Here is a 23,321-nt window from a genome sequence, read left to right as displayed (position 1 = left end):
TTGTGACAAGCAAATTGACTGGGGAAGCCAGATTCATTTCACAACTGTGTTACTAACTTAACAGCCGCAGCGATTCGCTTCACAGCTGTGGCAAGAAAGGCTGTAACATGGGGCAAAACTCACTTAACAACAGTGGTGGGATTCAGCCAGATCGCACCACTTTGGGAGAACCGGTTGTTAACTTTCTGAGCAGTTTGGAGAACTGGTTGCTGGAAGAACTTAATAGGTCAGAGAACCCGTTGTTAAACTATTTGAATCCCACCACTGCTTAACAACCGTCTCTCGCTTAGCAACAGAAATTTTGGGCTCAATTATGGCCATAAATCAAGGATTACCTACATTTGCTTTGTTCAGTCTGGCTGATTTGAAACAATGAGAACGGTGGGAAACAAACAACATTTGTTAAACAAGCCCAGATTGATTGAGTTTATATACCACACTCAGCTACAAATTCTGGTTTATAAATCACAGTGGCCGGATTCATTCTATACTCTCAACTCTCAACCAAATTCTCAGCTGGAGGCTAAAACATATGAAGAACGGTGGCAGGAACTGGTTATGTCTACTCTGATGAAAAGAAGGACTAGGGAAGACATGATAGCAGTCTTCCAATATCTCAGGGGCTGCCACAAAGAAGAGGGAGTCAAGCTATTCTCCAGAGCATTTGAAGGCAGGACAAGAAGCAATGGGTGGAAACTAATCAAGGAGAGAAGCAACCTTAGAACTAAGGAGAAATTTCTTGACAGTGAGCAAAATTAATCATTAAACGTCTTGCCTCTAGAAGTTGTGAAGGCTCCAACACTGGAAGTTTTTAAAAAGATGTTGGATAACCATTTGTCTGAAGTGGTGTGGAGCAGTGGTGGCTAACCTTTTTGGGCTCCTGTGCCAAAAATTGTGTGCACACTTGTGCTTGCGCGCTCGCGTGTCAGCAGCCAGAAGGCGATGTACCCACCTCCCACAAACCTCCTGCACTTGCGCGCACAATTCCCCACCCCCTTAACCTGCACTGTGCCTCCCAGCTGATTTTCGGCCCATCTGAGGCCTTTTTTCAGCCTCCCAGAGGCTTGAGGAAAGCCTGTGCAGCCTTTGCAGGCCGAAAAATGGCCCCGTTTCATCACTTCAGGTATCTCTGGAAATACAGGAAGTGACGAAACGGGCCTATTTTTCAGCCTGCAAAGGCTGCACAAGCTTTCCTCAAGCCTCTGGGAGGCCCAAAAAAAAGGCCTCAAAAGGGCCGAAAATCAGCTGGGAATAAGTCCTCCCCCTCCTCCATTATTATCCAGTTTGCCATAGGTTCGCCATCACAGGTGTAGGGTTTCCTGCCTAGGCAGGGGGTTGGAGTAGAAGACCTCCAAGGTCCCTTCCAACTATTCTATTCTATTCTATTCTATTCTATTCTATTCTATTCTATTCTATTCTATTCTATTCTATTTCTATTCTAAATAACTACATTATGGTTTAGCAAAGTGTGTGAATCCCTGCTTCTAGGGATAAAATGAGCTGGGCCAGTCAGCGGGTCAGTCCCATTGTATGAAAGAGGTGACACAGCTTTACTTTCGCATGAAGGCTTTCAAATCAGCCTTTTAATTGTGCAGTGGTTTTGCCCCGTTGACAGATTTTATAAAGGGTCCAGAGACTGCATTGTTTCCTGTCTATAGGATTCCCCGTACCTTCTCTCGCCATTTTTCTTATCGCTGGAAAATGGTTAAGAAAGGAAAGGCAGGTAGAGGAGGGTAAAAAAATGGGCCACCCAGAAGTTCTGGAAGGTCAGAAACAGGCCCGTTTTTAGCCTCTAGAGCAGTGGTCCCCAACCTTTTTTGTACCACGGCTCGGTACAAATGATCCACGGACCGGTACCGGCATCAGCACGCACGACCAAGGCAAGGCGAGCCGAGCGACTGGCCAGCCAGCTGTCCCCCGCTTCTCCCAGCCACCTTCAACTCCTCCTTTGTACCTTCTCGCGGTCGATGGGCTTTTCGGGCTCTTTCTTAATCTCCCGAGTAACGCGAGACTCCACCGCCATTGGGACGGCTCTTCGCTCGAAGCCGCCCCCCCCTCTTCGACGAAACTAAGGCGCGAGGATTCCTTCAGCACCCAAACGCTGCTTTCCAACCGACAAGCTCACCCGGAAGCACTTTCTCAAGCGCCGTCGAAACAAGATGGCGGCGCCCAAGCAAAATAGGCGGCCCGGTACAAAATGATCCGCGGACCGGTACAGGTCTGGGGTCCGGTGGTTGGGGACCACTGCTCTAGAGGGCTTCCGGAGGCCGGGGGAGGCTGTTTTCGCCCTCCCAGAGGCTCAAGGAAAGACTCCAGAGCTTGGGAAGGGTGAAAACACCCCCCCACACCATGGTGCAGGAGGCCAACTAGGCCACGCCCACCATGGCCACGCCCACCCAGCAACCGGGTAGAGAACCAGTTGCTGTTATTTTTGAAGCCCACCCCCGGTGCCAGAGTAACTTCAAACAGTCACTAAATGAACTGTTTATAAGTAAAGGACTCCCTGTGCTATTCTTGAGCTGGGCTATAAGAACAGAATCTTGCAAATCTGATTGTCCTCCTCCTTCTTATACTCCGGGGAATTAGGGAGGTCTCTGTCTGAGCCATTTCTCAATGTTCTCTGGGCATTCAGAACTTAAAAACGTTTTAACCTTTCTTGTCTTGGCAACAGGGCCTGCCTATTTCCCTCAAAGTCGTCTTCCTTATCTCCACAGAGGTTCTCCAAGAATAGCCTGGGAGTCAAAACACACGTTAGATCAGTGGGGTCAAACTCAAGGCCAGGGGCCAGATCCGGCCCACGGGATGCTTAGATCTGGCCCGTGGGGCTGCCTGGAAACAGCAAAGGACCGGCCTGCGATGCCTCTGCCAGTGAAACCAGAGGCCATCGCAGCTGAAAACGGAGCTCATGAGGGCTGTGTGAGGCCCTCCCGAGCTCCATTTTCACTGGCAGAGGGTTGCAGGAGGCCGCTGCAGCTGGAAACGGAGCTTGGGAGCCCATTTTCGCTGGCGGAGCACTCGGGCCGCTAAAGGCGCCCCCGACACAAGTGACATCAAGCTGCCCAGGCCCCCTGGCCACGCCCCTCCCAGTCCTCCCAAGGTAAAACACAACCCTGATGTGGCCCTCAATGAAATCAAGTTTGACACCCCTGCGTTAGATGTAAGCTGTGGCCAATTCAGCACTGCAGCCAAAAAAATTCCCAGGGATGTGTCTGGGAAACCACAACTCGAAGGCGATGGTCCTTTTTTTAAAAAAAAAAAAACTTATGGGCTACCACTAATATTTATTATTCTTGTTTAAGACCAGCTAGGCCTTGAGATTCTATCACCGAGCTCTAAGCCCAGTCCTCCATCCACAATAAGGCTATGTGTCCTAAGTAATAAGGTTTAACAATTGACAAACAAGTCTCTGGCCTGTTTGTAGATCGCTTCTTGTCAGTAGCTTATGAAGCCATCATGTTTCATTTTTGCTACGCTGCTCTCCTTTCATTAAACAAGGAAGTGAAGATGGAATAATTTCCTTTCTATTCCCCCTCTGACGGCACAAGTAAATCAAGTAAACCCTGACAATACTCTTCTACAAAGCCCTAAAGAATTAATTTACGTAATACCACCTGACAGCAGTCCTTCTCACAGGTGTTGGCTAAAAAGTAATATAAATTTAGCACAAGCAAAGGAAGCTTCTCCCTTGCCACCATGAAAGCCTTGAAAAGCATAAACAATTCCAGCTCGTGTGGAATACAAAACACCCTTCCACCTTTATTTCTCCTTTATTGGTACTCTTCCACTATCTGATGTGCTCAAGATGTCCGGTGCAAACCTAATACATTTGTAAGGGACAGAACTGGATAAAGCATTCGGTACAGTGGTACCTTGCTACTCATTGTTAATCGGTTCTGGGAGCAGTGACGAATTCCAAAAACAAATAAGTACCAAACAATTTTTTCCCCATAAGGGATAATATTAGTGAATCACAAGACAGCTGACACAAACAGGTTCTAGCTTGTGTGTTGATTACTAAACAAACAATGAGTACCGGGACAAAATGTTCCCGTCAAAATGAGTACCAAACTCAATGAGTTTCAAAGCTGTTGAGTATCAAACTTACTTGCTGTCTCTATGACGGAGGCTGCGATGTAAAGGGATGTTCCAACAAGGTCCTGCAGGGGGCGCCCCACTTTCTGAGCGAGAAAACTGCGCTGCAAAACCAGCGAGCCTTCGCCATCCTCGATCTGAAACAGGGAAAATTAGGATGGTGTTACGGTCTAAAAAATCACATCTGGTGTATGCATATTACCACAGATACCATTCGGCCATGACTGAGATCCAGAAACAATGGAAATTTTAGGCTCCGTTTTGTTCGTAGGTCGAGGACTGCCTGTTTCTGTTCAGCTTTATTTATCAATTGCACAGATTCACGTCAATCGTGTGATGGGTGGGGTATATATTTGATTAGTAAGTTAATAAGGAAGCATGTTAAGTTCAAAGCGTGCCCTGATTGCCACTTCGATGTAGTAATCAAGGCACCCAGAGCATGCTTTGAAGTTAGCGTGTTTATTTATTGAGACTGTGAGCTCTAATGCTGCTTTCGGCATGAAGCCAGCTGGGTGGCTTTGGGTCAGTCCCTCCCTCTCAGCCAGGGATGGTTTTCAAAAATTTTAGCAACTGGTTCTCTGCCCGGTTGCTGGGTGGGCGTGGCCAGGGTGGGCGTGGCCTAGTTGGCCTCCTGCACCATGGTAGGGGGGGACCTTTTTGCCCTCCCCGGATTCCCGAGGCTTTTCTTGAGCCTCCGGGAGGGTGAAAATGGCCTCCCCAGGCTCCGGAGGCTCTCTGGAAGCTGGAAACGGGCCCATTTCCGGCCTTCCCGAACTTCCGGGAGGCCTGTTTTTCGCCGTCCCTGAGCCATCCAAAACAGGCTGCGTGGGGGCTCCTGGGAGGGGAGGGGTCGGCAGGGCCAACCAGAAGTGGGGTTTGAGGGTTCTCTAAACTGCACAGAATCTTAGCTAGGGGCTCTCCCGAACCCCTGCAAACCCCCAGCAGTCCATCTCTGCTCTCAGCTCCAGGAAGGAGGAGGAGGAGGAGGAGGTAAGGACAGACCACTTCCAAAAATGTACCTGAGAAAATTACACCAGGACTTGTCCAGGCAATCGCCAAGAAATCAACATCTACCTGACCCACTAGAGTAGGGAGGCAAGGAATGTTGCGGGTCCCATCCCCTAAGGAGATACACCTGGTGGGACCCAGAAGAAGGGCCTTCTCTGTGGTGGCTCCCCCGCTCTGGAACATCATCCCTGAAGAGATTAGAATGGCCCCCTCTCTAACACTCTTTCGGAAGGCCTTGAAGACGTGGTTCTGCCAGCAGACCTGGGGAACCCAGAGTGGGATGATGCCCAATAAATGGCTCATATGAATGTGTGTTATGGCTGGGGTGGAGCAGGGTGGGTGTGGGTTATTATTATTATTTTTTTTCTTTTTATTTCTTTTATGTGATGTTTTTATATCCTTGTAAGCCACCTTGAGTTGCCATGTGCGAGTAGGCGACAATATAAATTTTTCCAAATAAAATAAATTGACTTGAAGGCATCAAAATAAAACTAGGACATCTACAATATGGCTTATATGTGAACCCCAGACACTGTGATTTGTGAATGGGTTTAGGGTAGGGGTGGGCTGCCACCGCTTCTCCCTGGTTCGGGAGAACCCGTAGCTCATTTTATGGCCGTTTTATGGCTGGTTCGACAAACCAGCAAATCCCACCCCTGGCTGACCCCGCCCACCCTGCTCCACCTCTCCCAGGAATCCCCACGCAGCCCATTCTGGATCCCAGGTAAGTACAGGGCCTGCGTGGAGACTCGGGGAGAGTGAAAAACTGGCCTCCCGGAGGCTCCGGAAGGCGGAAAACAGGCCCGTTTCTGGCCTCTGGAGGGCCTCCAGAGTTCGGGGAGGCTGTTTTTGCCCTCCTGGAGGCTCAAGGAAAGCCTCTGGAGGCCAGGGAGGGTGAAAAATGGGTCTATTGGAAGTTCCAGAAGGCCGGAAATGGGCCCATTTCCAGCCTCCAGAGGGCCTCCGGAGCCCAGAGAGGCCGTTTTTGCCCTCCTGGAGGGTCGAGGAAAGCCCGCCTCCATTGTGGTGCAGGATGCTGACTAGGCCACGCCCACCATGGCCACGCCCATCTAGCAACAGGGCAGAGAGCCAGTTGCTAAAATTTTTGAAGCCCACCCCGGTTTAGGGTTTAGCGAGTGGTGGAAATCCAACCCATGGTGGTTTACCCATTAAACTATGTTTAAATAAACTAGAGCTGTGGGTAAAAGGTGAACCTGGCCAACATTGCCTTTATGACTTGCTCAGTTCCAGGTCAGGTTCTTGTCCGAAGGGATTACTATTAAGGATTTAGCCTGTTTGCGTCATATAATATTATATATGGGCATATGCATACTTATTTATTTATTTGTCTGTTTATTTGTTTGTTTATTTATTTGTCATGTTTATGTAGTGTATATTTGAGGTTTGAGAGCTGTACGCAAAGAAATGTCATTTTAATGTATGCCAATTAAGTGTACATTCAAAGCGACAATAAGGTTATTCTAAGTTCTCCAAGTCTAAATTTAGCCTGTATCTGTTTTCACATTCAGGTTTCAGACATGGGCATATAAAGGTAAAAGTGAAACGTTTGTGTCTGACTGTAAGGAGTCATGATGCTCATCTTTGTTTCTTAGCCAAGGCAGCCAGCATTGTACAAAGACACTTCCGTGGTCATTTGGTGGCATGTTTATACACCGAGGCACACGGAATGCTGTTACCTTCCCATTGAAGTGGTACCTATTTATCAATTCGCATTTGCATGCTTTTGAGAATTGCTGGATTGGCAAACCATCACGTGGTACTTGGGTCTCAAAGCGTCGACCTTCTCGTTGACAAGTCCAGCATCTTAACCACTAGGCCTAGTGGATACGGTATATGGTGCATATACCATAAGAGATAATATTAACAGAAAGATAAAGGTGAGCACCTGCACCTCACTGTTGAATAGTAGCTATTGAATCGTGTGCTAAGCGCAGGGGTGGGATGCTACCGGTTCTATAGAACTGGTAGCTCTGAAGAGCAGCAGACACTGGACCGGTTCTGTGTTTGCTGCTGTTTGGCCCACCCACCCGCCTGGGCTCTTACCTGTCCTTTATTTCCTGCTTTTTCAAGCTCATCTGCTTTGCGCAGCACAGCTGAGGTTGAAAAAGCAGGAAAAAAAGAGGCTTTTCAAACACTACGCACCCGCGCGCAATGCTTTTCAGCTGTCCGGGCGGCACAGCTGATGTTTTTTTTTTACACACACGCACAGCGTGTAAGTAGACTATGCAAAACATAGTCACCAAACCGGTAGTAACACTGGTTGAATCCCACCCCTGGCTAAGCGTACACTATTTAAATCAAATAATTAAACAAATTTTTTAAAAAACCTATTACATTTGTCCCATCCCAGTCCACAAAAATGCATTCCTGCAGGGAAGGATATATCAAATGATGGAGTTGTAAAATGAAATCTGATCAGCTCCTATCTTGTTCGGCTTCAGGAAATCATTAAAAAACGGAATTGTTTAAGGAGGCCCTTGATTTATAGATGTTGCCATCTGCTTTTATTGCTGTTTGGTTGATGGTTTTATGATTTTAGTTACAGTTTAATTTTGGGGAAATTTAGTGGGGAAGCTGCTGAAAGTTTATTGATTGTAACTGTATCACGGACATTTTTTGTTTCTGATTTTGTAATCTGGAGTCCCTGTTTGTAAATTTGGATGGTTATATAAATTTGTTTAATAACTAAGTATTAAATAAATAAACCTGCTGAGAGACTTGCGGGCAGGCAACAAATAAAATAAAATAAAATAAAAATAGCAGAGCAGAGCAAAGCAAAGCAAAATAAAATAATGTATCTTACCTTGATTTGATATTTCAGTCCTGAGATATAAACCTTTTCCTTGTTCTCACCCATCACACCAAATCGCACATATGCTGTACCAGTGACCCCTTTCCCATAGAAAAAACTGTTGGAGAAGCCAAGAAAAAAACACATAATTAACTTATAATAAATAAGGAATAAATGCTGTGGATGACCAGAAAAAAAATTGTTTCCCCCCCGTGCTGCATCCTCATGATGTTGCCTTCATCTAATCCACACCAGGAAGTGATCTTTCTGATTGATGATGTGATATCCAGTTGATGTTACCTCTTAGCAACCCCATGGTTAGGTTTTTCTCCATGAGGATGACCTGTCCCTAACCTGGTCCTTCAGGTTTTGCCACTGTGTCCCCATCACCACTGTAACTGAGTCTGTCCACCTTTGGTTGTTCTCTTCTTCTCTTTCCTTCCACCTTTTCCAGCATTAGAAACTTCTTGCTGGGTAGTTAGAATTATGCCATCTGGCTGCTGGTGATTTTCTTTAATCAAACAATGTTATAACACGCTCCTTTTTTTGCAGTATAATCTTTAAGATACCCAAGAACAAGAAATAGAAATATTAACCTTCCCTTTTCCTTTCCTTCCATCAATCTACACACCTTCCTCCTTTCCTTTCCTTTCCTTTCCTTTCCTTTCCTTTCCTTTCCTTTCCTTTCCCTTCCTTTCCTTTCATTAATCCACACACCTCTCCTTCCTTCTCTCCTCTCCTCCTCTCCCCTTTTCCCTCCTTCCATTCATCCACACATCTTCATCCTTCCCTCCCCTTCCTTTTCCCTCCCCTCCCCTCTCATGTTCCACCATAACACCCACAACGTTTTCATCGAAAATTCCGACAACCTTCTGACCTCTTTTGCATCTGTTTTTTCTAGGTTTATGATGAGAATGGCAATTCAGCTCCCCTAAAAAGGAAAGCCGCCTTCAATTTCATGCTTGCGGTTGTCCGCTGCCTAACTTTGGATTGCAGCTATCCCCGAAAACTTTAGCAGTCTGAGCATATCATGGTTAATGAATCCATTGAATAAGGAAGAGTTGCTTACTTAGCCTGAATGTTAATTTGCAAGTCAGATGTTTGCTGTCCAGTGACCAGGATGTATTTCTGGTCTGGGACAATCTTCACCTCGAAATGAGGCAGGACTGATGAGAAAAAGGAAGAGATAGAAATTTGAGTTTCACCACCAACACCCATTCTGTACATGCAACATTAATGCAATATCAGGGGTTTTCGATTCAATTGTATAGAATGTGAAGGATGTGTGTTTGTGTTTTATTTTTATAGTTATAATGTACACTGAAGATGGCATTGAATTTCGTTGTATGAAGTGCAGTGACAATACAGTAAACTAAACTTTGATCTCCTCGAAAACAATATCTTGCTCCTGTTTCTGTTCAAGCAGAAAACAATACTCTAATCAAGGAACCTTCAAGGAGAAAACCACACGCACACACACACCCAGTAATACTGGCAGGGTAAGCTACTGTATATAAGCAGGGAGCAAACCTCACACTTATTACCGCTGATGATATTACCTAGTCGGGTAATGAAATGTCTGCAAGCAAACAATCAAGTTCAGAGAACCACTGAGGACTCCACAGTTCAGCCTTGGGCTACAAATATTCTCTTCTTTAATGAAAAAGTTTAATAGAAAGGAGGACTAGGAGTGACATGATAGCAATGCTCCAATATGAGCCTTGGTGGCACAGACTGCAGTACTGCAGGCTGCTTCTACTGACTGTCGGCTGCCTGCAATTTGACAGTTCAAATCCCACCAGGCTCAAGGTTGACTTCCATCCTTCCGAGGTGGGTAAAATGAGGAGCCAGATTGTTGGGGGCAATAGGCTGATTTTGTGAACCGCTTACGAGAAGGCTGTAAAACACTGTTGAAGTGGTATATAAGTCTAAGTACTATAGACGATATAGAGCACTGCACACCAGAACTACTAGATACAAGGATAGTTTTTCCCCTGAAAGCCATCACTCTGCTAAACAAATATTTCCCTCAGCACTGTTCAACTATTACAAAGTCTGCACTACTATTACTGTTAATCTCATCACTCCTTATCACCCACCCCGTCCCACTTGTGACGGTATGACTGTAACTTTGTTCCTCGCATCCTAAGATTTATATTGACTGTTTCCTAGTATGATTTGATTGCTTATTGTACCCTATGACTATTATTAAGTGTTGTGCCTTATGATTCTTGACTCTTGACGAATGTATCTTTTCTTTTTATGTACACTGAGAGCATTTGCACCAAGACAAATTCCTTGTGTGTCCAATCACACTTGGCCAATAAAGTATTCTATTCTATTCTATTCTATTCTATTCTATTCTATTCTATTCTATTCTATTCTATTCTATTCTATTCTATTGCTATTGCTATTGCTATTGCTATTGCTATTGCTATTGCTATTTAAGGGGCTGCCACAAAGAAAGGGGGTCAAAACCTATTCTCCAAAGTGACAGAAGATGAGACAAGAAACCATAGATGGGAACTAATGAAGTTCAGAAGCAACCTAGAACTAAGGAGAAATTTCCTGACAGTGAGAACAATTAATCAGTGGAACAACTTGCCTCCAGAAGCTGTGAATGCTCCAACACTGAAAGTTTTAAAGAAGAAATTGGACAACCATTTGTCTGAAATGCTATAGGCTTTCGTGCCTGAGCAGGGGGTTGGACTAGAAGACCTCCAAGGTCCCTTCCAGATGGCATTATACCTGGGGCAGGATAGAGCTTGCCAATTGGGGCAATAGATATATATAGTTTTCTTCTGGCTCAGGGACTGGGGGATTAGCAGAGTGCTTTAATGTGGCCACGAGAAAGAGTCCCCTGTGTATATTTGGGAACAGAGCCAGGGTGCAGCTATCTCAGAACCTACCATATTTTTTCACCTCAAACTCTGTGCTTGTGTTGTAACCCTGTGCACGGAGAAAGTGAGCCGTGATAGTCCAAATGCCAGGCCTGAATAGGAGAGAAACAAGAACAAAAGAAAACCTTAGCTGACCTTTTTTTTTTGAGGTCAGTCATAATTTTGAATAGTTGCGAAGTCACCAGTGGTAAGTTGGGAACCATTCATATCCAAAGCAGTGGTGGGATTCAAAAAATGTTATTACCGGTTCTGTGGGCGTGGTGTGGCTTGGTGGGCATAGCGTGGCTTGGTGGGCATGGCAGGGGAAGGTTACTGCAAAATCTCCATTCCCTCCCCACCCCACTAACCTGCTTTCCAGCTCCGTTCTCCTGTGCAGGGCAACCAAAGAAGACCCAGCCGATCAGCTGGGACTCAATGGGAGGCAGAGAATAGATGGGGGCAGGGCCAGTCAGAGGTGGGATTTGCCGGTTCTCCGAACTACTCAAAATTTCTGCTACCGGTTCTCCAGAACTGGTCAGAACCTGCTGAATACCACCTCTGATCCAAAGTCCTTTAGATCAGCGGTTCCCAACTTTTGTGGCTTGGTGGCCTGGCTGGGAGGGGAGAAGGGAACCGAGCCGTGTGAGCGGCAGACTGGCACACACACACACACGTACACACACCTCGACTTCCGCAAGTGGTGGGCCAGAGCGGGTGTGTGCACACGCTTATACACCAGCCCATCGCTCGTGCGGCCTGGTTGCAAATAGGCCACTGCCTTTGATAACACAAACATTGGAAAATTCCCCAATCCAGGTAGTCTTGCGACTGAATCCGAGTCTGTTTCTCCCCATCCAGGTCCCCAAAGTCTCCTAGCCTTATAATTAGAATGGGACACAACTAGTATGCTGAATTAAATAGTAGACTTGATTAAATACATCTGAAATAACTGCACGGTTTTCGACTGCCGGATCAGAGTAAAAATCCCAACTTCACCCTTCAACATCACTGCATTTGTATTTCGGGAAAAGCTGGAGTGTTAAGTGCTTAGTGAAACTTACTCAGCCACGTCAGGAATTGACAGATGGTCATTTATGACAGTTTTAAGTGCGGTGCGTTCAATCTTCTTGACCTGAAATCCCCGTGGATTCTGAGGGAGTGAAACAGGAAGACCGTGAGTGATTTCATAAAGCAAAGGGTGTTACAAATAGCAAGTTTCCATGTACAATGCTCCAGTTAGTACTTTAAAAAAAAATTGTTTTGTCAGGCTCTGTTTCACTGCATTATATTTGAACCGCTTGCTCATTACCTTCACTGTGATAACAACGGGGTTGTTGGTGGGACGTAACTTCTGATCCAGAGGGAAGACTCGGAAGTTCACTGGAATAAACGAAGGAAAGTGGCGTGTAAAAGAAAGAAGGGAGCGAGGTGCTAAGGCGAATCCAGAATCCTACCTTACAGGCAGAGGCTCCTCTGAGGCCCAGAAGGACCAAAACCAGGTGTGTGTGGGGGGGTGGCTGCAAAACAAAAACAAACCCAACGCCCACCCAGTCACATGGCCACACCCACCTAACCACGCCCACCAAGCCACACCCACAGAACCGGTAGTAAAAAGTTTTGAATTCCACCACCGGAGGAGTATTGTGTGTGTTTGCCACCTTGACTGGCTAAAACGAACAAAGGCAGGCAGGGTATAAATGAATAAACAAATAATATCATGTTGAGTAAGACGGGTAGTCCTCGACTTATGACCACAATCGAGCCCAACATTTCTGTTGCAAAGCAAGGCAGTTGTTAAGTGAGTTCTGCCCCATTTTAGGGACCTCTCTTGCCACAACGGTTAATCGCTGCAGTCGTTAAATTAGTAACCCGGTTGTTAAGTGAATCCATCTTCAATACTTTCCTTGTAAGAAGGTTGCAAAAGGGGATCACGTGACCCAGGGACCCTGGCGACTGTCATAACTATGAGTCTGTTGCCAAGCATTAGAATTTTGAATGCTGTCATAGTTGTGTGAAAAAGAGTGAGAAGTGACTTTTTCCAGTGTGGTTGTAACTTCGAACTTTCACTCAATGAATAGTTGTAAGTCATGGACAAGATGGAATTACACAACCTCAGTAATTGGACAGCAAATATATACATTTCTACCTGTATAAGCTGTATCATTGTTAAATAAAGGGGGTGTGTTGTTTTTTTAAACAGGATGAACGAAAAGGACAGAGCAAGGTGATTGCAAGGTGCGTGTGAGGCAGTCTCACCCTTTTGTCGGGGGGTGTAAATGGGCTTGTCAGTCTGTATCAAGAGGTACCCCTCTCGGGTGCTCCAACGCAGGTTGAGGGTTTGAACGTTCCTGGGGGTGTTGAGCTGAGGACTCTGGGCCACCAGTTGGATATAGCGGTTTCGCCGCTGGCTGCTCAAACCGCAAGACTCGAAAAACCGCTGTGTCACCTGCATGAATGAAAACAGTTCGACGTGAGAGCGAACGGCACCGCCTGGAGAATAGAATAGAATAACAAGAGTGGAAAGGGACCTTGGAGGTCTTCTAGTCCTGCTCAGGCAGGAAACCCTACATCATTTCTGGCGACCAAAACGGGATGCAGTTTTCTAAGTGTGGCCTTACCAAGGCGTGATAAAGTGGTATTAACACTTCACGTGATCTTGATTGTATGCAGAGATGATATTCAGCAGGTTCTGACCAGTTCTGGAGAACCAGTAGCAGAAATTTTGAGTAGTTCGGAGAACCGGCAAATGCCACCTCTGACTGGAGATTGTACAGTATCCTTCCCCTGCCAGGCCCACCAAACCACCCCAACAGAACCAGTAGTAAAAAAAAAAAAATGAATCCCACAACTGATTCTAACCCTCTATTTATGCAGCCTAGAACTGTGTTGGCTTTTTTGGCGGAGAGGCAAGAGAACAAATAAAGTAGAACAGGGGGTCCCCATCCACGGCGCTGCAGCCCACTACCGTTGGCCATGGCCTGTTCGAAACCTGGCTGTGGAAGAGACAGGCAAGCTGCACGTGTGAAGCTCCGCTCATACCAAGTGCTAAAATGGCTGCCGCTCCCATGAGCGCACTTGTCCGAATATCACAGAAGCAGATCACATGATCCCGGGGACACTGCAACTGTCATAAATACGAGTCAGTTGCCAAGCATCCAGATTTTGATCACGTGATTATGGGGGTGCTGCAGGTGTGAAAAAAGATCATTGGTCACTTTTTTCAGTGCCACTGTAACTTTGAACGGTCACTAAATGAACTGCTGTTAAGTCGAGGGCTGGCTGCCTCAAGGTTCACAGCAAGGGATCTCTGTTTCTGAAGGTTTTGAAGGTTTAAAAATCCATCAGTACGGTGAACAAATTTTTAGACTCAGAGAATCTAATTCCTGCTTAGCAGCAAAACTTGTTTTATTCACCCTAAAGAGCCTCACGGGTGTGTTGCCAGAGTTCAGTGGGAAAAAAACCCTTTATGGATTTTAGCATCCTGGGAAGAGAGATAAATCCCGGTGTTATAATCCTCATCTACTGAATACAGATAAAGTTAGACAATAAAAGCATTCAGAAAGACGGGCGATATCTCTGTAAGTGACTGTTAGCATTTGTGTGGAAAGCAGAACTTTCCCCTTGATCACCGAACAGCGATCATTATGTCAATTTTTATTACCCCTTTACTGGAACTTCAGGCTATTTCAAGGCAGCATTTCCCTTTTTTCATGTTTCCAAGCCTTTCCCCCACATGCACAATATATCCTTTTTCCCCCCCCTCATCAACTTCCTCCTTCAAGTTCTGCATGGCAGTTCCAGTCTGGTACAGCGATTTTGGGCTGTCAGCATCCAATCCGGAAAACAACAACAGGTCGCAGTTCCATTTCAGTCTGTAACTTGTTGGCATCAGCAGATTGTCTCACAGGCCATCTTAAGAGCTACAGCTGATCACTTGGCCAGCCGATGTTTTCAGAAGAGCCTGCAGAAACTCTGCTGCTAATTTTTAATTCTGGCTGGAAGAAAATGGTGGGCTGGCATTTATCCCAAACCAGGCAGGGAAGACGAAAGAAACAGTGCATCTGAACTTGAGGATTTCAAGCCAGGTCTTGTCTTAGCCTGGTTTTATAACAGAGTAACAGAGTTGGAAGGGACAATGGTAGTCTTCTAGTCCAACCCCTTACTCAGGCAGGAAACTCTATCATTTCAGACATGTGGCTGTCCAATCTCTTTTTTTTAAATTTCCACTGTTGGAAATTCTGGAAGTTGTTCCACTGGTTTATTGTTCTGTCAGGAAATTTCTCCTTAATTCCAGGTTGCTTTAATTAGCTTCCATTCATTGCTTCTTTGTTCTGCTTTCAGGTGCTTTGGAGAATAGTTGACGCTCTCTGCTTTGTGGCAGCCACTTTTGTTAAATTTGCCACAAAAGTAAATTGAGATATTTGCACTGAGCCATACCTTCAGGCCAGAGCCAGAATCTGAGCCCTTTTGTGACCCACCCTTAGCTATACATCCAGAAACAAGAAGCAAAATATTATGCTTCTGAGTGGAAAAAAATCAATATATTCCTTAACTGCTTTCCTCAAAGTACCAAAAACAAGCACCTAGGTCGCAATCACGTGACTATGGGGACGCTGCAATGGTCATAAGCATGAGGACTGGTCATGACGTCACTTTTTCTATGCCATCATCACCTTAAAATAATTCATAAATAAATGGTCATTAAGAAAAAGTGTAAGCTTTCATCCAAAACTTGCTTTGTAAAGCCCAACATCTGGTATCATAAGAACATGTTCAATCAGCTTCTCCTTAGTCTATATCCTCCAGATGTGTAGACTTTAACATCTAGAACAGTGTTTCTCAATAGTGGCAGCTTGAACATGTGTGGACTTCAAGTCCCAGAATTCCCATGCTGGCTGGGAAATTCTGGGAGCTGATATCCAGACATTTTGAAGTTGCCAAGGGTAAGGAATGCTGATCTAGAATTTCCAGCAGGGCCATTCAGAAAAGTTTTAGAAATTAAAGCTCACATATCTGGGGAAGGACACCCAGGCTGTAGAACAGGGGAGTCTTCAAACTTGGCAACTTTAAGACTTATGGACTTCAACTTCCAGAATTCCTCAGCCAGCTATGTTTGGAGACCTCTTGTTGTGGTTAGCCAGCAACAAGTACAGATGGCTGAGGAGAGCGAGGACCCTGATGAAGGGCCAGGACCATCAGGGAGTGGACTGCTGCCTTCAGAGATTGTGGGGGCTGGCAGCAATGATGAGGAGGTTCCTGAGGAGCCTGTGCCAAGTGCACGTGCGCACAGGATTGCTCAGAGGAAAGAACAATTACAGCAGCACAGGCGACTCGGGAGTAAGGCTGCAAGGTAATGGCCCCTCCCTCAAGAGGATAAAAGCCAGGTTTGAAAAAACGTTCTTTGCAGAAGGCAAAGAAGCTCTGAAGCTCAACCTTGTGGACATCATAGTTCACGTTTGGAAAATCTTGTAAATTAGTTCTTATCTCTGGGCTTTTGGCAGCCTTGACAAACAACTTGGCAAGGCTCTTTCTTGTCAGAGCTAATTAGTGGAAGGTAGCCTTCAGGATAGAATTCGTTATTAAACCTTAAAAGGTGGGGGCTGCTGCCTTTGTCTGTGTTTGTTCTTTGGGAACCCAGTTGGGTCAGAACACCTCTGCTGTAGAAAGTGACACCAAGCCACCTCTAAACATATTGGCTAGTCTAATGAAAAGAAGGACTAGGGGAGATATGATTGCGGTGTTCCAATATTTGAGGGGCTGCCACGAAGAAGAGGGGGGTCAACGTATTCTCCAAGGCAACACAAGGCAGTACAAGAAGCAATGGATGGAAATAACCAAGGACAGAAGCAACCTAGGACTAAGGAGAAACTGCCGGACAGTGAGAACAATTAACCAGTGGAATCATTTGCCTTCAAAATTTTCAGATGCTCCATCACTGGAGGACTTTAAGAAAAGACTGGACAGCCCTTCGTCTGAAATAATATTGGGTCTCCTGCTCGAGCAGGGGGATGGACTAGATGACCTCCAAGGTCCCTTCCAACTCTCGAATCCATTTCTTTTCTCTCCCTAGGGGTGGGATGTGCAATCCTCCCGGTTTCCGGTCTTACCTTCAAGGTCAGATCTTGGACAAATTTTTCGTGCTGCTTGTCCTGCTTGTTCTGAAGGCTGAACGATTTTCGTTCAGAACATTCTTGTCTCGTCAACTCATTTTGGAAAAAGACGTGGCCCGTGAGCCCCAGTGGAGCGCCGTCAACCTGAAGCACAATCCGCACGTCTGTTCCCACCGTCACCACACTGGGGGCAACGATCATCAACCTGCAGCATCGAGGAAAAGCAAGAATATTTCATAGTGCGCGGGCCATCAACCCCCTTCAATGCTTAGGTTTTCGCAAACTCGCCCCAAAAAAAAAGAAAGGAAAAAAAATGGAAATTGGGAAACAAGACCAGAGAAGCCCCAAAACTAAGTAAGCCACGTGTTTTTAATGCAAAGTGTAGACTAGAGCCTAACCGTGACCCACAAAACACATAGCTGGTATTCACAACAGGGCAGGCATCTGGTGGGTAAGTCTGTGAGCATCTGAGAAGCCCAAGTCCCCTTAGGGCAAATGTGACATTGTGGTAAAGTTTGTGAGGTAAACTAACTTTCTTTCTTTCTTTCTTTCTTTCTTTCTTTCTTTCTTTCTTTCTTTCTTTCTTTCTTTCTTTCTTTCTTTCTTTCTTCCTTCCTTTCCTTCCTTCCTTCCTTCCTTCCTTCCTTCCTTCCTTCCTTCCTTTTTTGAAATATCTTATTGATTACATCATTAAAAACATTGGATACGGTGTGGTCGTCCTGGCATTCATTTTTGCCATATGTACTAAAGTATATGTATATACATATAGTATATACATATCTTACATACATTTATACAGTTAACTTACATCTATTGTACTATCCGTCATGTTCCATTGTCCTTATTTACATAACCTCAGTTATCCATTCTATTAAATCCTAATCATTTTTTTTAATTCTGGGTCCCTCCTTTCTGTTCCCACCATTGGTAAAAATTATTCCATATCTTGTAATATTCTGCCTCATCTTTATCTTTCTTTTTTTCTTTTTCTTTTAATTTTTATTGAACATAACAATTAAAAAACATTGAATGTAGTGGAGTCGTTTTGACATAACTTTTGGTCATCATTCTAGTGAAATATAATAGAATATAGATCTTATATACATTTATACATATATACACACATACATTTATTCATCCTTATTTACATATTCCAACACTCTTAGTATTATTTAAGTCTCATGATCACTGATATCTTCTTAACAATTCTTTTCAGTCTTGAACCCTTCCTTTCTGTCCCTACCAATAGTAAAATCTATTCCAAATTATATAATATTCCGATACATCCTTATTTTTCATCTCTAGTGTTAGCCTATCCATTTCAGCGCAAGTCAAAATTGTATTTATTACTTCATTTTTTCACCAGGAATTTCTTTCTCTTTCCACTTCTTACCTTTATTTTTCAATTCCATAGTTAGTCTATCCATTTCAGCACAAATCGGTATTTTCTTTATCACCTTTTTGAGACAAACTTTCAGTGGCATTGAGAGCCACCCTTAACATTTCTGGAGAAAAAGCCAAGTGCAGTGATGCAACATGGTTGTGACAAGGATCGGCTGATCTATTTCCTGGCACGGGCATAGCATTTGCTATGTTTTTGTCCCTTTACTTTTTAAAGGACATCAAATTCTTACCCAACGGCTTTCTTTGTGTACTCGGAAGGAGGGGGGGGGGAAATAGCTCAGTCAATTTCCATACTTAAAACTGAACCACATTTTGGCATTTGATTCACCATCGACCCATTTAATTTTCACATTCACATTTTTGAACATTCACCAGTTTAACTTGGTGAGCTCCTGACTATTGCATTTGGGCTTTACCACACTGAAGAATTACAGGTAGTCCTCAACTTACAACAGTTTGTTTACTGAGCGATCAAAGTTACCACGGCACTGAAAAAAAGTGACTCGTTGTGACTGTTTTTTTCATATGGTACCTATGACCGTTGCAGCATCCCCGTGGTCACGTCATCAAAATTTGGACATCTAGAAACTAGTTCATATTTATGACGTTTGCAGTGTCACATGATCTTCATTGGCGACCCTCTGACGAAGTCAGTGGGGAAGCCAGATTCATTGAACACCCTTGCTGCTAACTTAAAACTGCATTCACTTAGCAACTGTGGCCAGAAAGGTCATAAAATGGGGTAAAACTCACTTAACAACTGACTCACTTAACAACAGAAATGTTGGGCTCAATTGTGGTCATAAGTCGAGGACTACCTGTATAACTAATCTTCTCTTTAAGTCAAGAACATTTATTAAGACGCCTGTTGCAAGGCAACACAGATCTTTAACAAAGCTCACTTCTTACTTCAGTCCATTGGAAAACTTGTCCATTCATTCTTAACCTTTATGTTTTCTTTGCTAACAAGAAAGCAGTTTGTATAAAGATGGGTCTTTTTATCTCCATGGCTGCTCTGTTTGCTGACAGCCTTAGAGGTTAGTCTAAGGCTTTTTCAAAATCCAAGTATACACTGCTGACAGAGTTACATCCATTCACTCTCAAAACAGCTCAGGAGACTGGTCAGGAAGCACCAACTTTTAACTTTGCAGAGTACTCTTATTTATTTGTATTTCTTCTTCTTCTTTTAGCTGCCACAATCAAGAGATTCTTGACGTGTTACAATATCAACAATAAAATGCCTGCAGTAATTTTACACAGCCGTAAACAATAATTAAACACAGATAAGATCATAAAACAGGCAATCAAAAAGTCATAAAAATATATAGTGATATCCTTTAGCAAGAGTTCCCCCCCGCCACCTAAGGCTTAGGAATTTTAAGTGAGTGTTCGGGACTTTGGAGAAGGTATGGCAACCTGTTTTGCAGAGCTGACAATAATGGCAAAGATCAAGAAAATGATGAGAAGACCAGTTCCTTGGTATCTCTCTGGAAATGGAGAAGATGGGAGAGTGCCCATATGTGCTCTGGACGGCTGGTCCTCTCAAAGAGACTACGGAAAAGTAGTTTTCTGTGTGTTTGAGCATCAGGAGACAATGGGATTAGCCATCTCACTTGCAACTGCTATGGAGACTTTCTGAAATTGCCTTTCTGAAAGACAGGTTTGAAAAGTCTTCATTGGATGAGTTTACCTCAAGCCATGAAGAACTCTGAATTAGAAAGGCTTAGAAAAAAAATGAAGAAAAATTAGATCCTATGACAACATTTAAATGAACTAAAGATGAAAACAGAGAAGGAACAGGAAGGAATATAAAACTGGTTTATTTGATCAAGGTTAGAACAAGATACTACATCTTGTTACTTCTGGGCTTTCTGCTGACACCAGAACTGAAAAGATAGATACAATATGGGACTAAGAAGTAATGGTTTGTAACCTTACTGGGGGTGTTAAATTTTTTTTATACTTGCAACAAAATTTGGAAGTGACTTCTTTATAAACCTTTCTCTTTATTACATTCTGATACTTTTCTTCTCTGTTCTCTTCTTCTCCTTTCTCTTCACTTTTTAAAAGTTTAGTTTGTATTATATTTCGTTATTATTATAAGGCAAATTCTTAATAAAATTGTATTTTTTAAAAAAAGAATCTTTGTCAAGTTTTTAAAGTTTTTTTCTAGGGCTTAAAATATTTTTTTCTTTGATTACTATTTCTAGCTATAATTCATGGCTGACATTTCCAAAACCTTCCCTAAATCTCTCCTTTAAAAACAAAACAAAACTGGTAGTCTTTTGCAATCCTTTTGGCTGGATTTGAGGCACAAGATATTTTTGCTAGCAAGTCGGCAAGTTGACATTTGGCAAAACATTTGGGCGGATGCAAATCACAGTCTCTCTAAAAAGTCCTGGAATTATCACTGTCTGACCGTCTAAATTTTTCCACCATTTCTCCCATTATTGACTCCCTTGGCCCTAATTGTCAAGCTTCTTCACCCCGTTGCAGCTTAGTACATATCACTGGCTGCTTTTAAGAAAGCTTTAAAGCATGCTGGCTGGGGAATTCTGGGAGCTGAAGTCCCCACTTCTTAAAGTTGCCAAGCTTGAAAAAAAAAATATTAATCTGAAAACTCAGATTAAATTTAAATGTAAAGGTGCATGGCAGAATGGTGGTTAGTAAAACAAAATGGTAGCGCTGTTTTTGTGATAGACAGTCTCCGACTTATGACCACAATTGAGCCCAACCTGAAATATTTCTTAAGTGAGTTGGTGGGATTCAAATTTTTTTACTATTGATACTGTGGGCGTGGCTTGGCTTGATGGGCATGACAGGGGAAGGATACTGTAAAATCTTCATTCCCTCCCCACTCCAGGGGAAGGATACTGTAAAATCCCCATTCCCTCTCTACTCCTGGGGGAGAGTTACTGCAAAATCCCCATTCCCTCCCCACCCCACTAACCTGCTTTCCAGCTCCATTCTCCTGTGCAGGGCAACAAAAGAAGACCCAGCCGATCAGCTGGGACTCGGGAGGCAGAGAATAGATGGGGGCGGGGCCAGTCAGAGGTGGGATTTGCCGGTTCTCCGAACTACTCAAAATTTCCGCTACTGGTTCTCCAGAACTGGTCAGAACCTGCTGAATATACCACCTCTGGTTTTGCCCCATTTTTACGTCTTTTCTTGTCACAGGTGTTAAGGGAATCACCCCAGTTGGTAAGTTAGTAACACGGTTGTTAAGTCAAACGGGTTTCCCCATTGACTTTGCTTGTGAGAAGGTTGCAAAAGGTGAGGACACGAGCCCGGGGGACGCAGCAACCATCATAAACATGAGTCAGTTGCCAAGAATCTGAATTTTGATCACATGACCATCGGGATACCGCAATGGTCATAAGCACGGGTGGGCTTCGAAAATTCCGGCAACAGGTTCTCTGCTGGTTGCCGGGTGGGTGTGGCCATGGTGGGTGTGGCCTAGTCAGCCTCCTGCACCATAACAGGGAGCCATTTTTACTTTCTCCAGACGGCTTTCCTCAATCCTCTGGGAGGGCTAAAACAGCCACCCCCGGGCTCTGGAGGCCTATTTTACCCCTCCCTGAGCCTCTGTGTGGGCCCTGCACTTACCTCGCATCCGAAACAGGCCGCGTAGCAACTCCTGGGAGGGGAGGGGTGAGGCGGGAGGGCCAGCCAGGGATGGGATTTGGCGGTTCACCGAACCACACATGAATCTTAGCGAGAGAGGATTGCCTGAACCCAGGCGAACCCATTGCAGCCAGCCTCTGGTCACAAGTGTGGAAAATGGTCCTAAGTCGCTTTTTCCCCAGTGATGTTGTAACTCTGAAAGGTCACTAAATGAACTGTTGTAACTCAAAGACTACCTGTACAAGCAGACGGAACAGTTATCAGGTCTATTTGTGTGTACGATTTTATAGGTATATGGCTGTGATTTATTTATCCATGATAAGAAAGATATTGTGGTGCGTACTAAACTTGTTGCTTTTGCACATTTTTTTTATTTGGTAATTTTGAATGTGTTTGGCCTGTGTTCCGACAGGTTGTCAGATAAACATGTTCCTTTTTGTTTATTTGATTGATCTTTGCTTGGCCCCGCAAGGAAAGCCAAAAATTGTAATCTAACACAGCTGTAGAATACAGTTTAAAGAGAGCTCAGTTTAGACATTTAATCCGATCTACCAGGGCACAAAGTATATACAGTACATACATGCGCGTGTATACATAAACATATATGCAAAATCAGTCAGGTTCTCTCCCTTCCAAGATATGGTGGCAATCTATCAAATGCTGTTTATGGACTGAATTTACGGTCTTTCTTTTCTACACAAACGACAAGCTTTCAAGGACCAGAGTGTGTGCTTTCCACAATTTCGCAATATTTATATTGGCTGAATTGTAGGCATTCCAATGCTTCTCACCCCCCAACTTCAAAGTCTATTATACCAATATCCATTCTGGACTTTTCAAAATTGCTTAAACTCCGATTTACACACTAGATTACATGTGGATTAAACCATATATCCACGAAACTTCCCCCGCCATAGCCTAATTTAAGGCCTTGCTTATTGCTTTGGAAGCTTGTTAAACATTAAGGCTGAGATCCTTGCTACGTTGGGGTCTGTTTACTCCAAGTACAGCCTGCCCACCCAACAACAAGAGATGCTGTGAATAAAAAGGGAAGAGGGGGGGGAATAATAGGTTTTCTCAGTTGCAGTAGCCCCTGAAAAGATGTGAAGGCTTCTGCTTTTCACAAACCCTGTCCTGCTTTAGATGGACAGCATCACGGGCTGGAGAAATTAACCAAGATGATGTTGCTTATTATGGGTTTTGTAGCAGGGGCGGGCTTCAAAATTTTTAGCAAAGGGTTCTCTGCCCGGTTGCTGAGTGGGTGTGGCCTAGTTGGCCTCCTGCACAGTGGCGGGAGGGGGTGTGTTTTCGTCCTCCCCGGGCTCCGGAGGCTTTCCTCGAGCCTCCTGGAGGGCGAAAATGGCCTCCCCTGGGCTCCAGAGGCTCTCTGGA

The 23,321-nt window shown here is 44.4% G+C and overlaps 1 protein-coding gene and 1 long non-coding RNA gene across 2 annotated transcripts in view; one reads left to right on the top strand and one right to left on the bottom strand.

Annotated features, from left to right (window-relative positions):
• Positions 1 to 23,321, top strand: part of LOC148131653 (uncharacterized) — a 243,781-nt gene that overhangs the window by 139,806 nt on the left and 80,654 nt on the right. The gene's annotated exons all lie outside the window — the stretch shown is intronic.
• LOC113424936 (complement C4-B-like) overlaps positions 1 to 23,321 on the bottom strand; it is a 102,313-nt gene that overhangs the window by 72,777 nt on the left and 6,215 nt on the right. The window contains 8 exon segments of the mRNA XM_087952868.1: positions 4,106 to 4,229; positions 7,925 to 8,030; positions 8,982 to 9,078; positions 10,822 to 10,904; positions 11,853 to 11,941; positions 12,101 to 12,171; positions 13,048 to 13,237; positions 16,899 to 17,106. Of these exon segments, the coding sequence (XP_087808994.1) occupies positions 4,106 to 4,229; positions 7,925 to 8,030; positions 8,982 to 9,078; positions 10,822 to 10,904; positions 11,853 to 11,941; positions 12,101 to 12,171; positions 13,048 to 13,237; positions 16,899 to 17,106 (968 nt within the window).

The sequence above is a fragment of the Notechis scutatus genome, chromosome 2, assembly GCF_049901735.1.
Source record: "Notechis scutatus isolate UNSWTSFEM ecotype Mainland chromosome 2, rNotScu1.2, whole genome shotgun sequence".
NCBI classification, from domain to species: Eukaryota; Metazoa; Chordata; class Lepidosauria; order Squamata; family Elapidae; genus Notechis; species Notechis scutatus.
This window is presented reverse-complemented; position numbering and strand designations above follow the sequence as displayed.